Here is a 13,412-nt window from a genome sequence, read left to right on the forward strand (position 1 = left end):
TTACATTTGTATCGTAATTAATTAAATCATTATGTAAATTAAACACTTCATGAAAAATGTGAGGAAAAAAATTTGAAAAAAATTGATCCGTCATCATTTTATTGCAGTTCAAATACAAATATGTTGTGTTAACATTCCCAATGTTACTTTTTATAACAGGGCATTAAGTGCAAATTGAAATTGTTTACAAAATATGAAAATATATTAAAAGAGTATACAGATAATACAAAATAGGACCAATGTTGTCAATGGCTGCCTACTCCACTCTCCCCCATCTCATAGAAGTTTCCAAAGATTTTCATAATCATGCTTTTTGGTCTCAATTTTTCTGGCTCTTGCTTTCGGATTGTTGGAAGCAATGGCTTTGAAGCCAAGTCTTGACATATACCTCTGGTCTGAACTTGTTCAGTGGAGGGCCAACACACTTGATGAAAAGCAAGGCTGGCATGCTTTTTACCTATAGGGAGGTGGTTAAAATGTTCATCTGATGAAACCCACGTTCACACTCAGCTGTGGAGATGACCAGAGTGTTCACTGCTTGAAGGAGGGGTTTCAGCTCTTCTGGTGCTGGTGGTATCATTTCATCAACAGTTTTGAGTCTTACCAGCTCTATCACAAGATAAAAACGTAGCTAAACTCCAAACTAAGTTGTTATTGCTGCTTATGTCCATATATTCCACCTTTGGTGACTAAAGTAATGAGTAATGATTAAGATTACTGACTCTTGACTTACCTGAAATGTTATTTTTAGTATTTTTAAATATGAAGTCCCTCAGATCGCGATGTCCTCCTGGTCGCTTGGCCATTGTGATGACCTTTACCTGCGCTTCTGGCATCGATCAAACAGGCGCATCACGGCGCTCTGGCGCACTCTAGGGCACTCGCATAGTATAGCGTCAGTGACTTGGTAAAAATGTCATTGCGTGTGTGCGTGCTCACTCGCCCACAGTATTTTACTCAAAATGCGCTAAATTAATGTTGAAATAGCAGTAATACCAGTGCCACGTTCATTGATAAAATTACATAAAGGGATGGAAAGGGGGAATGGCAGTTTTAGAATGGGGATGATTTTGACCGTTTTTATTTCAGGGGGGATGAGGGGGGATGTCATCCCCCCTCATCTCGAGTACTGCTCACACATCAACCTAAATATACACGCCAACAGCCCTTTTGTAGTTATTCTGTTGTTTTCAGTTTTCTTTGCAAAGATTTTGAACTCTACATAAAAAAGATGAATTATTCTAGTACCAATAAAAGGCAATGAAAACCGTTGTGACTGTGTGTCAATTTAAAAATGTAATAGTGCCGTCATTCTTTTGATTATTTATTAAATTATAATACATGTTATTATTATTTTTGTATTTATTTTTTCTCTATTGTTACACCTTCTGCGGTGACACCCCCCCCTGAAATGTTTGAATGTGTACATTTTGCAGCGTGTAAATTCAACGAATCTGGCAACCCTTAAAGGACGCTTTTCGATGACGTCAAAACTCCGCGACTCAAAACCAGTGGTGGTAAACCGTTCTTATTATACATCCATGTGGTAAACTCACCAGAAACAAACGTGACTTTCTGTGAATGCATCGACTCTTTTTATTTAGTTTTTCGCTGACAGATTGAACATCTTCTCCATTACTCCACCATGAGTTCCTCCATGCCGCAGAAGCGTTACTACCGGCAGAGAGCCCACTCCAACCCGATGGCTTACCACACGTTCGACTAGTGAGTGATGGACATGTGTTTCAGACTCTGCTGTCTCTCACACTGCCTGCTAAAGTTATGGTTGTCACACTGTGTATTTACACTGAAAGTAAAGATGCTTTTAATGTAACTCTGGTGGTATGTCGCCATACAAAATACTTGTTTTAGTATCCTTGGATTTCAGATGTTTGCCTGTAGTTTAGCAAATATTTGTTGTCCAGATGAATGACTGTAAATGTCTTGTTTCTTTAAAGACATACATTATAATATGATATAAAACAGAAAATCAGTGATTTTCCAAATCTGAGAAGCAAAAAATATAACGTTCTGCCATTTTTGCTTGAAATATCGATTATCCTAATGGTTGCCAATTATTTGCCTGTCGTGACATTCGTATCATAATCAATGCAGCTTTAATGATGTCAATGAAAAGTTATATTTAAAAACATCCACTTCCATTATCTTTCCCAAAAAATCCACATGTTCCTCTTGATAATCCACAGAGCACATAGTCCACTATTTGTAATGTTTCTTCTCTATAATATATTTAAAAGTACTACTCTTTCCTCAGTCCAGTGTGTCCTGAGGAGATGAACTGGTCTGAGCTGTATTCAGGCTACTTCGCCGACCACCCCTCTGAGAAAAAGCCCCCCCAGGTTGAGTTTGCAGACATTGGATGTGGATACGGCGGGCTGCTAGGTAGTTATATTTGTCACTGATCTGACCACCTTCAGTTTCACAGGTCACAGTTTTGCTCTGTATTGACTGTATGTCCTCTTGTCTCTGTCTTCCCTCAGTGGAGTTATCTCCACTTTTCCCTGACAAGCTCATGCTTGGCATGGAGATCAGAGTAAAAGTGTCAGATTATGTTCAGGATCGTATCAAATCCCTACGCACCTCAGAGCTGGGAGGCTACCAGAACATCGCCTGCATTCGCGGCAATGCCATGAAGTACCTGCCCAACTTCTTCTCCAAAGCACAGGTAGGTTTTCTCCTGTGTGTCTGCAGCTGTGTGATGTCAAGAGGGGGGGGTTTGGACCTGAGATGGTGCAGTTATATCCCCCTGATAATGTAGCCACTCACTGCTCTTTCCTGATCAAAAATACCCAGCTCTGAAGAATAATTTTTGGTAGATGCATCTTATGTACTTCCCTGTACTTTACACATATGATAACTGATGATACTGCATGGACTATAATTGCATATGGTTACGTACTACATTTGATTAAGGTAAATATATGTATTCATAATGTTTTATGAGCCCTGTCAGTCAAAATCTAGTTTATATCTATTCAGAACATCAAGACACTTATAATAATCATAAGTCATATAAAGTCATTTATTTTTATTTTATTGTGAATTGGGTAATTGTTAGTTATTGAGTAAAATCTTGAAGGGTAATCAATGCAATATGGTTAGCTTCATAATGAGCTATTGATACTCTTTATAGAAAGTTTTACTAAAAAAAAGTACTCCACTAGGAAAAAACTGAAATGGTAACAAATTTGACATTTTTCACTGAAAAATTATTTGTGGATTAATTTGTATTGAAAGATAAAACACATTTTAAACTAATTGACATTTTCATTAGAAAAGTATTTGTTTACAAGTTAGTTTTAAGAATGTAGTAATGTGTTTCGTTTGAGGTATCAGAAGACTTTCTGCATTGAATGGCTCTCCCTCCTTCTCGTTATGTCCTGCTCCCCAAAGGCGCCACCAAACTAAAAATGGCCCTCCACCGTAACTGGTTGTAAAAACTGACTTTATTGGTGCGACAATAGAGAAACCCACTTTGGAAGTGTATCCAATGATTGATAATGAATCTGTGGTAGACCATGGTAAACAGGAACTGTCCAAAAATACTACCAAGAAATGTACCTAAAACACCCCATACTAAAATCAGTGTAAGACAGTTGAGTGGAGATGACATGTAGTCAGCATATAGTCTTTGTGTCTTAAATTCTATGTTTTCCTTCATATCCTGATTTCATTTGGTGTTATTAGCTGTGCCAAAATCCATGTTTAACCAAAGAATCCTGTTGAAGTCCTCTGACCTTCATGAGGACACATTAATGAATGAATTTTAACTGTGCAAGATTTAGTTGGTTCAGTCAGTCAAAGTTTATGATCCATGCAACCAGTCTATAAGCATCAACTTAAAGAACGTGTTACCTGCTGAGTGTTAACAGCACCTCTTACCATCTGCACACCATCACTGTTAGCACTAACAAACACCACAGGCAGAGCCAAAGCTGTCCTCGTGGGATTTAAATCAAGCGATCTTGTAGCAGGAAGTTTAAAGTTTGCCAGTCTTGTAAAATGCATGCTCTTTCCCCCTGAAGGACCAGTTAAACCCCACGGCCCCGCGGGCGGCGGCAAAACGCAACATCTTGCAAGAAACAGCGTCTGAGGGCTTCTTAACATTTAATAAACTATATATGTGTCATACCCACGGGAAGAAACTCAGCTTTCAGACAATATTAACAATTTTTAGCTAAACGAAACATAAGGGTAATTATTATTACTTATCGTATCTGCACAAACAAGATATCGATTAGCGAGCTGAGATTCCACAGATTCCAGACATCCAAGTATCATCACTGAGCGATCAGAACTCGCGACAGGGGAAGCAAATCCAGACATCACACCACGTAGCTTCACGGAGGAAACACGGGAGAAATTCTTACCTTGTTCTGATCAAAAGTTGTGTTCAATGGCATTAAAACGATAAAGACGCTGCTGAAGGTTAATCCATAGGTTAATCCAATGTGTCTGTTTCACTTTGAAATGATTTCTGATAATCCATCTTCATATCCATGTCAATAACGGAGATTTCATATTAGCTGCTACGAGAGTGTATGACAGCTTCTGGTGTTGGGCATTCTGGCTGCGCATTACTCATTCACCAATGAGTAATGTTTAGATGGATTTGAGGAACTTCTCCTCGATTCTATTGGCTCTAACGGTTAAAAAGAGGTGTCAATCATCAAAATCGACCAAGGGGGGCCATAGATATGGAAAATGCACCCAAATGACTCCAGAAGTGGGGGTTTTGTTCTAAATCTCTCTAAAAAGGTCAAATGTCACTTGTTTTGCATCAATCTTGATACAGGGTACTTATGTAAGTTAGTCATGCCGATTTAGATCCCTCCGCTTCGCGTCGGGCTCCTGATCGGCCTGTCGGTGTTCTTTTCCCCATAATGACCGCGTCGCTGCACATTATCCCGCTTATTGCATGGCCACATTCTCAACAAAGTAACGATATGACTCCCAATATTAATTGAAATGCTTTTGTGGATTTAGAAAATGATTTAAAAAAATAGTTGTATTGATTTCAATTGACATGCATCCGCTAAGAAAAATAGTCCGTTGTTACTGTTTGAACGGGTTTGAACTAACGTAGCAACGGCAGGAACTGCTTCGATAGCGTTTTTGAGGAGCTTTTTGATTACAGATTTGAAAACATCGCTGCTTGCTTTAAAAGTAGCACAATTCATTATGTCAAACCTTGGAAAGTATCTAGATATCCCTGCCCTAATGCCAAAGTAACTGGCAACTGAATATGTGTCGCCGTTTGATGTCTATGTCTGTACCGCTGCGTAAAAAGTGTATACAGTTAAATCGAACGGACTTGTTTGTGAAGATGCGAGCGTCCTTAACAACGTGTCACGTGTTCTGAATTGACCAATCAGAATCGAGTATTCAACTAAGCCATGTAATAATATGCTATAGTTTGGATTCCCAAAGCTTTTAGTCTACCATCCCATCATTCAAGGGTGGTTTTCACTAAAAGTAATTTTTTTCTTGGACGGACAAAATAATTTACATTTTTTTACTGTGTTCAATCTGAATTTACTCTAAAATAAAAAAATTCCATATTGATTCTGACTTTTCTACATCCAACTCACAGGTTTATCATTGCTTTGAGAAAAAAGATTATTAATTTACCCCTTTTTAGAAGTGAAGTTATAGTAAATTGTTCTGGGAATGTCATTTTCGAGCCTGAGGCCTGAAAAACAGGCTCGGGGCTCAACAGGGTCATACATGAAGCACGGCACTTCGATTTGTTCACTAGCTTGCGTTACGTGATGACAGCTATGTCATATACGGTGTGTCGTATAAACAGTATGTCAGCACTTCTCTATAAACTATATCTGGGTGGCTAGATAGAAATAGAACTTTAATAACTTGGTGCATAAATGTTTATTATTAACTTTTATTATATGAAACTAGAATGGTACATTGCAGACCTACAACAAGGCAAATGCTGCATTTAGTACATTCTCCACGGGCGGTCCCATCTTTGAGTTGAGAGTAGGCTTGTTTGAGACAAGCGAGACCTGCGCCGACCTGCGCAATTTCGATCAACGTCTTGCTAGTGCGTTGCATGATGGTTAGTCATTTTGTCCGACTTGCTCTGGATGCTCGACTACATGAGACGTTGAAATCTCGCGGGACAAAGACGCCCGCAGCCTTGAGAGCGAGGCGCGGCAAGGCGGCGCAGTTCCTCTCCACGGGCTGCGGAAGCGAAATGCTTGATGGGAAACGACTCGCTGGTATCTCGAGCTGAGCGCTCATTGGTGGTTTTTACCACGTGCTGCTGATGAAACCCCAATTGGCTCAGCAAAAGTTTGTTGTTGTTTTGTGTCAGTTTTACGTCGCCCCCTCCATTAACATTTTTCATAATTGTTCCACAATGTTTATCATCATGAAATTAATATCTATATATTTTATACTATACTGCTTACCGTTTTCATACTTTATATATCTTAGCATATTCATACACACTGTTCATACTGCTCACAGGCTGATATCTAGTGTATTCATACCCCACTGTTTATTCATCATTCAATTCATTCTATATTTTATTCTGTAGATTGTGTACATTACTTTCCACTTCACTGCTTGTTGCACCTGGTTAGAAGCTAAACTGCATTTCGTTCTCTCAGTACCTGTAATATGTGCAATAACAATAAAGTTGAATCTAATCTTGAGCAGGAACAAATGTATTTACTTAGTACATATCTGACATTAACGATTAAACACATGTGTGCATTCTTTATAAATGCAAACCAAGTCAAGCCGACTCCGGAGGTGGCGGTATGCACCTTAAAGTTGTTTGCAATCCGCCAAAAAAACGAGAGAAGAAGAAGAAGAAGCCGACTCGGAGCTGTCCGACTTCAGGCGAGCTTTTTGAGACCTCCCTGCGATCGGCGATTCTCGTCTACTTTCGAGGCGAGCCGCAACGCGTCTCAAACAAGCCTACTGCTTCTTCAGACTTGTGTGTTCATGACTGAAAAGTTGGAATGTGGAAACAAAATGGACGATACAAAGAAGATCTTTAAACAACATGGTTGTTATGCAACTTGTTGTTCCAGCTTGAGAGGGCGTTAACATGAATATTCCCAGTTGTGAAGTAATTTTTCAGAATATCTCACAATGTTAAGATATGATTTGTGTATCTGACCCGTGTCTCTGACCTGCTCCAACGATTTTGAGGTTCTTCCTTGGCCCACACTTTTACTTGGTTTTGTGAAAATCTGGTCAGCAGTTTTTTTGTAATCCTGCTGACCTAAGCAGGTCGAACAGAGAAAGAAATAGATGGATCAAGCCGAAAGCATAACCTCATCTGCGGAAAAAAATCACACGTATGATGTTTATTGTTACTGAAATGGAGCTTATACCTAAGCCCCCCCTGAGGGGTCTATTACAGCGGCTCAGACGTGGCCTTTAATAGCCTTAAATAAAGCTGACAGCCTGGCCCAATGCTGCCAGGGTAATAAGAATATGTTTTCTATCAACATATGGACTGAATGAATTTATACGCATTGCTCATTAAATCCAGGATTTCAGTACAATAGGGTTATTGACTGACACGCACGGCAGTATAGAGCAGTGCAAGACGCCATTTATCCGTTCCAATTAGCCACAGTAATCTATGACTTGTTGAAGGGCGCATTAGATTATTCACAGTGGGCTTAGTGTACCAGGGTAAATGTAGTTACCCTGGGTAGAAGAAAACCCTCAAATGCCCTGAGCAATAATAACGAAGAAATGAAAATAAGGGAGAAAATGCTGTAACACTGACTCATTTATGGAACACAAATTATATAGATTATTCATTTATAAACGCAAACATTGATTCAATATTTTTATTATGATTGTATATACTATAACTTTAAACATTATGAATATTATATCTTCAGCCTCAGTTGAGGCTTTTTCTTTTAAGCTGAGGCTGAAAGTGTCTCAGAGGAACTCGGCCCATTTAAGGAATTGTTTTCCCTTGGCCTTGCAATATTGTTCTTTATTTAGCAGACACTCCCTTCAGCCTGCTCAAAACTTGAATGTCTTTGACTTGCATTTGCCTAGCTGAAATGAAAATGCTTTTAGCAGCCATTTACTTTAGTATTATTGCCTTCCTTGCTCGTGATTAGAATAAAACAGTTCTAGGACTCCTAGAATCATCCTGACAAATGTTCAAAATGTAGACCCAATCCTTCTCACATGTGTTTCAAGTGCTTTCACGTGCAACATGTGTTTCAAGTGTTGAAACTGCAAATTCTGGGACCATTTTTTTCCATCTTCTTAGTAAGTTCTGTAACCAGAAATGTATTAAGGTTTTTCCATCTTAAATCCCCAGTGAAGTGGCCCCTGAGGCTGCAGCAGTCCCTGGTGATTATCCCCACATCTTTCTGTCTATACCTGCCATTATTTATTTTAACAATAAAAAGTGTTGGAGTGGTTTTTAATGTATCAGCCAGACGGAGATCAATGGAGCCATCACTTCTGCACTAAATACATGGGGAACGTTATGAGGGGGGATGGGGGGGGATTCAAGAAGGGAAATTCCAGTTTTGCCATCAGTGGGGCTTTTAACACCCACCACGAAATGTTTAGGGGGGGGCATATTTAAGTTAAGATGAAAATAGGTCTTATTTTTATCTCATGCGTGGGAAGGACTAGAGTGTAAAATGACCTGTTTGTTTTAATTGTGCTTATGTTACCGTTTCCGGCCCACTTCTTTTTGTGTTTTTCAGCTGAGTAAGATGTTTTTCCTCTTCCCTGACCCTCACTTTAAGAAGACCAAGCACAAGTGGAGGATTATCAGTCCAACGCTGCTGGCAGAGTACGCCTACACGCTGAGAGTCGGGGTATGTACATAAGTAAGACTTGTTGCACCTAGTGCTGAAAACAATGAGTCTGTCAACAGAGGTTTCATCTGCAATAACTTAATTGTTGAGGTCATTTAAGCACACATGAACTGGCTTCGGCTTCTCAAGTAGTGGAATATCACATTGTAGCACGAGGACATTTTGTAGTAGACAGAATAAGGCAATTTATTTCCCTTTTTGTATTGACTGTTTAAACAGTTGATCTAAAAATAAACATATTTTAAGTATGTTTAATAAGTATATTTACAACCACAGTGCCTATGTTAATTGTAATAAAGGAACGTGTCACCCACACTGAAAAAAGTGAAACGTTGACTTTAATTAAATGTATTACGTCAACAAATATCACATTACTGTAATAGGTTAATTGAAAGCAATAATATTAAGTTGAACCTAATGTGTTTTATTTAAACTTGATATTATTGCTTTCAACTAACCTAATACAGTTAGGTGAAATCTGTTGACATAATACATTTAATTAAAGTCAACGTTTCACTTTTTTCAGTGCAGTGTAACATGAAGGCGTCATTATTAATTATTGGTCCACAATGGATCTCCATGACACACAAGAATAAGAAATATCAGACTACACAGAAAATACTTGTCAGTATCCATGCATTCAGTGAAATAAATAGTTTGAAACGTTGTGGCCTGCAAATGGCTGACGTCAGCACAGAGACGGAGCGCTCGGAGCTACAGTGGGACACTCAAACAAGACGAGCACTGATGGAGGTTTATGGGAACAATGGAGGGTTTGTCTAAATGTGGCTTTATCATTTTTTTCCTCACGTGCGTCTTAGTGTGTGCTCTACAATGGCCTTCAGCATTGGCACCCTGCCAAAACTGCTGGTGTGTGGGAAGGCTGTCAAGATAATGCTCATTGCAGGCAGTTTCATACCAAAATGAACCCCTATTAAAGATAAAGCCTACAGTGCTCGCTTCCATGTAACTACGCCAGAGTTAGCTTATGAACTAATTCTTATCTGTAGTCCTTGGGAAACTTATACAGATAGTGGTCTATCAATGCAATACGGCGCAAATACAGAAATACACTATGACAATAAAATGGAAAGATACATTACGAAAGTTGCTAGCTATCTGTTAAGTAAGTGAATTTAGGGACTATTTTGGGAATCTGACTACACCTGAAACGGTTATCAGGTCTGATTCACATGAATCTGACCATGCACACAGTCTCTAATCGATTCTTCTCTGAAACAAAACCTGTATGTGCCAAAATGATCTCGTGGGAAAATCTGTGCCAATGTTTCTTAGAAATCCCTGTTCTTGTAATGTTATCTGTCCAACTCGAGGGTAGACCACAGTGACATAGGTGATTAACCTCTGTGCTGTCTGCAGGTTATTTTTATCTTTTTTTGCATGAACAATTTACACAGGTGATGTAAGCACTACATTCAATGATGAAATGTTGGAACGATTAAAACAGAATAAATCCTCTTTTTTTTTTTATAAATGCCATGGGTTTATTTAGGTGATTGATAAAAGAATGCCTATTTAGCCACCAGTGACGCTTATTTAACGATTCCTTTTCCCAGAACTGTGTTAATAACCTCCCTGTGTTTGTCTGGTCATGTCAGGGTTTGGTGTACACCATGACAGATGTGGAGGAAGTGCACCTCTGGATGGTGAAGCACTTCAGTGAACATCCACTTTTCAAACGTGTCCTTGATGAAGAATTGGTACGTTTCCATCCCTCTGTAACCTTCTGAATGACTGACTCCAAAATGATTATCGGATTTAGAATCAGAAATCCTTTTTTGTCTCGCAACAGGGACATTTACATTATTACAACAGCCGATAGTGAAAAATAAAAGGAAATGGCTAAGTATGCACACATTATTAATAACACAATAAGAAATAAAAAGTACACCATGGTAAAAAAAAGAGGCAGTATATTTGTTTTAAGGAAAGTGACCATATTAAATAAGAGCTAGCTACTAGACTGTTAGGGTGCGTTCACACCTGCCTTGTATAGTCCGGTTGAATCGAACCCTGGTGCGTTTAGCCGCACGCAGTCCGCACCAAAACATACGAAGCGTAGTATTTACGTGTCACAAGAACGCGGATATCTTCAAATTCTTGAGCGAAAGAGTCTTTCAAGACATCCGCGGTTGTTTAGTTAAAGAGTGAAGAAGAATGAAGTGTTGAACAGTGTCGTGTAAAGTAAAAATGCTCCGTCAGCTACATAAAAGTAAGAACACCTGTCGTCGGTGAAACGCCCTCCTTACTGCAGAACGTCTCTCATTATATGTGTTATAATGTTTTTTAACGGACATTGTCTGATTATATAATCATATGCGCGGGCCGCTAGTGTCTGTTGATCTCCAGATTAACAGCAGCATGAGAATAACCTGCCGAAAGTGCCGATGCTCCATGGCGGAGGCTCCGGTAGAAATTGCCGGGATTTGCGTGTTTACCCCCTTAATGTCTGACCAATGGTTGAACAGCATTTCCGTGCACATGACTTGTGTTTAAAGTTTATAGTCCATTTGAGTTTTGTGTGAACGCAAACCGAACCTTCGGAAAAATGAAACAATGTAACAAACTGTCGTCTGGTGCGCACCAGAGAAGCGGACTATTAGGTGTGAATGCACCCTAAGCCAATCGTAAATGAGTAAAAAATAAGGTGTGAAATTGAAGGAGGTTATTTTTAGATTAGCCCCATTCTTAGCCTTGATATCACAACCGATGAATGGCCTAAATTAACCACTTTTAATCTGTTACTTATATGTGTCAGTTTGTTTAAAAGAGTAGGCAGACAAAAACAAAACATGTGTGGCTCCATTCACAGGAAAAGTTTGTCATTTTATAAAAACCTTTATTCATTCCTCGCCATAAACCAGTTTTCGATGACCTAGTGGGCGCTCCATATTTATTATATAGGAGCAACCTTCTCGCCAACTCTTTTCAAGAAAGCTAATAAGTATTTTCCAAAATGTACTAATCCTTTTCACTTTTCCATCAATGACTCAAATTAAGAGCCCTATTGTTATAATGATTTTTAAATGAATGAACACAGTGAATAATCTCTGTAAAGATTTTAGTTTCAGTGAGTTTATCTGCTCCTGCAGTCCTTAATATATTTGTGTTAAATCTTATTTTGACAGGTCGGTGATGTCATCACAAGTCGTTTGGGTACCTGCACAGAGGAAGGAAAGAAAGTGCAGAGGAATGGAGGGAAAAACTTCCTTGCAGTTTTCCGGAGGATCGAGGATTTAAACTAAGGCAGTTTGGACATGCAATGAACTGAAATAATAGTCTTACATCTGCACACGACGGCTACGGCTCACCCCCCAGCACATGAACATGGAGGATTTTTATTTTTCCTGGTATCATTGGACAAATATTTTCATAATTACCCAATAAAGGGTTTGAGTTTTTTTTTTTTTACCAATTAATTCCTCAGCTCACGAATGAAGACGCACGAGAAGTTAATCACAAAAGCATCTGACTGCATCTGTGAAGTGTTTTGTATCACTTTTTAAAAAATAATTTTAAATGATTTACTTCGATTGCAAAGAGTTGCTTTGGATTTCTTGTAAAACTACTTATTTTCAGTAAAAAAGAAGAAAATCAGTGTTGGGTTTGGTTCATTGTGATCAGCACTTGTAAAGGCTAAGAGGAGCATGCGATCACATTTTGATCAATTGGTCGAAAGCTGTTTTTTTTTTTTACCGTTCTCAAAAAAAGGATTAAGAGCAACGGCCTACATAGTGAATATGCTATATTTGAAGAGGTTTTACTGCTTAAAAATGTTAAAAATAACATAAATATTTCCATGTGATTATATAACATTGTTATTGGCTTTGCATTGTTAACTTGCATTATTGGTGGGGAATCTGAAATGGATTAGACTGTTTGCCAACAATCAACATCCTGCTTGTTTGTCTGCTTTATAAAAATAAACCGGCATGCTGCAGCAGGTTCTGTGACACATGAACGCAGCATAGAGCTTACAAACTAATTTGAATTTCTTTTTTTGAAAACTTGTTTTAATCAAAACTTAAATCCTCGATTGTTTACCAGATTTCTCTCTAATGCAATTCAGATTAAATCCACTTTTGAAAACCACAAATTGACCACAACATGTGTTGTCTCTACATGTCAAACGACATCCAAAACAAACTCACCAACCAACTATATATATATATATATATATATATCTACTCGACACTGCTGTGAAGTCCAAATCCAAGGAATCTAGAACAGAAAAAGTAGTTTTCTGTGCTCATTTTATGATTTTAATCGTATATGACAGGTTGGTGTTCCTGTCTGTCAGGAGTTTTAGACGGGACAGTGCAGGCCTTCACTGCTGCAGGGGCTGGTGATTAAAAACAGGACAGCACATGCCTCTGCGATGGAAACCCTGACACTTGGAATACTTGCATGATTGAACGGAAAAATTGCTTTCAAACACAACAAATACTTTTTTCCATTTTTTTTTTTCCCCCCCTGGTATCGATGGAGACATATTTCCATCGTTACCTAAGAATGCCAAGTAATTCTGTCAAT

The 13,412-nt window shown here is 38.7% G+C and overlaps 1 protein-coding gene across 2 annotated transcripts; it reads left to right on the forward strand.

Annotated features, from left to right (window-relative positions):
• Positions 1-1,501: 1,501 nt before the first annotated feature.
• mettl1 (methyltransferase 1, tRNA methylguanosine) lies at positions 1,502-12,864 on the forward strand. Of its 2 annotated transcripts, none has more exons than XM_034082109.2 (6): positions 1,502-1,725; positions 2,276-2,403; positions 2,502-2,686; positions 8,745-8,858; positions 10,478-10,579; positions 12,008-12,864. In XM_034082109.2, exons 1-6 carry the CDS (start codon positions 1,646-1,648, stop codon positions 12,122-12,124), a joined length of 726 nt encoding a protein of 241 aa, XP_033938000.1. In that variant the 5' UTR covers positions 1,502-1,645; the 3' UTR covers positions 12,125-12,864. The 2 variants fall into 2 exon arrangements, with proteins under 2 accessions (XP_033938000.1, XP_033938001.1); XM_034082110.2 differs by having other exon boundaries at positions 8,787-8,858.
• The last annotated feature ends 548 nt before the right edge of the window (positions 12,865-13,412 follow it).

Source organism: Pseudochaenichthys georgianus, chromosome 5, assembly GCF_902827115.2.
Source record: "Pseudochaenichthys georgianus chromosome 5, fPseGeo1.2, whole genome shotgun sequence".
NCBI classification, from domain to species: Eukaryota; Metazoa; Chordata; class Actinopteri; order Perciformes; family Channichthyidae; genus Pseudochaenichthys; species Pseudochaenichthys georgianus.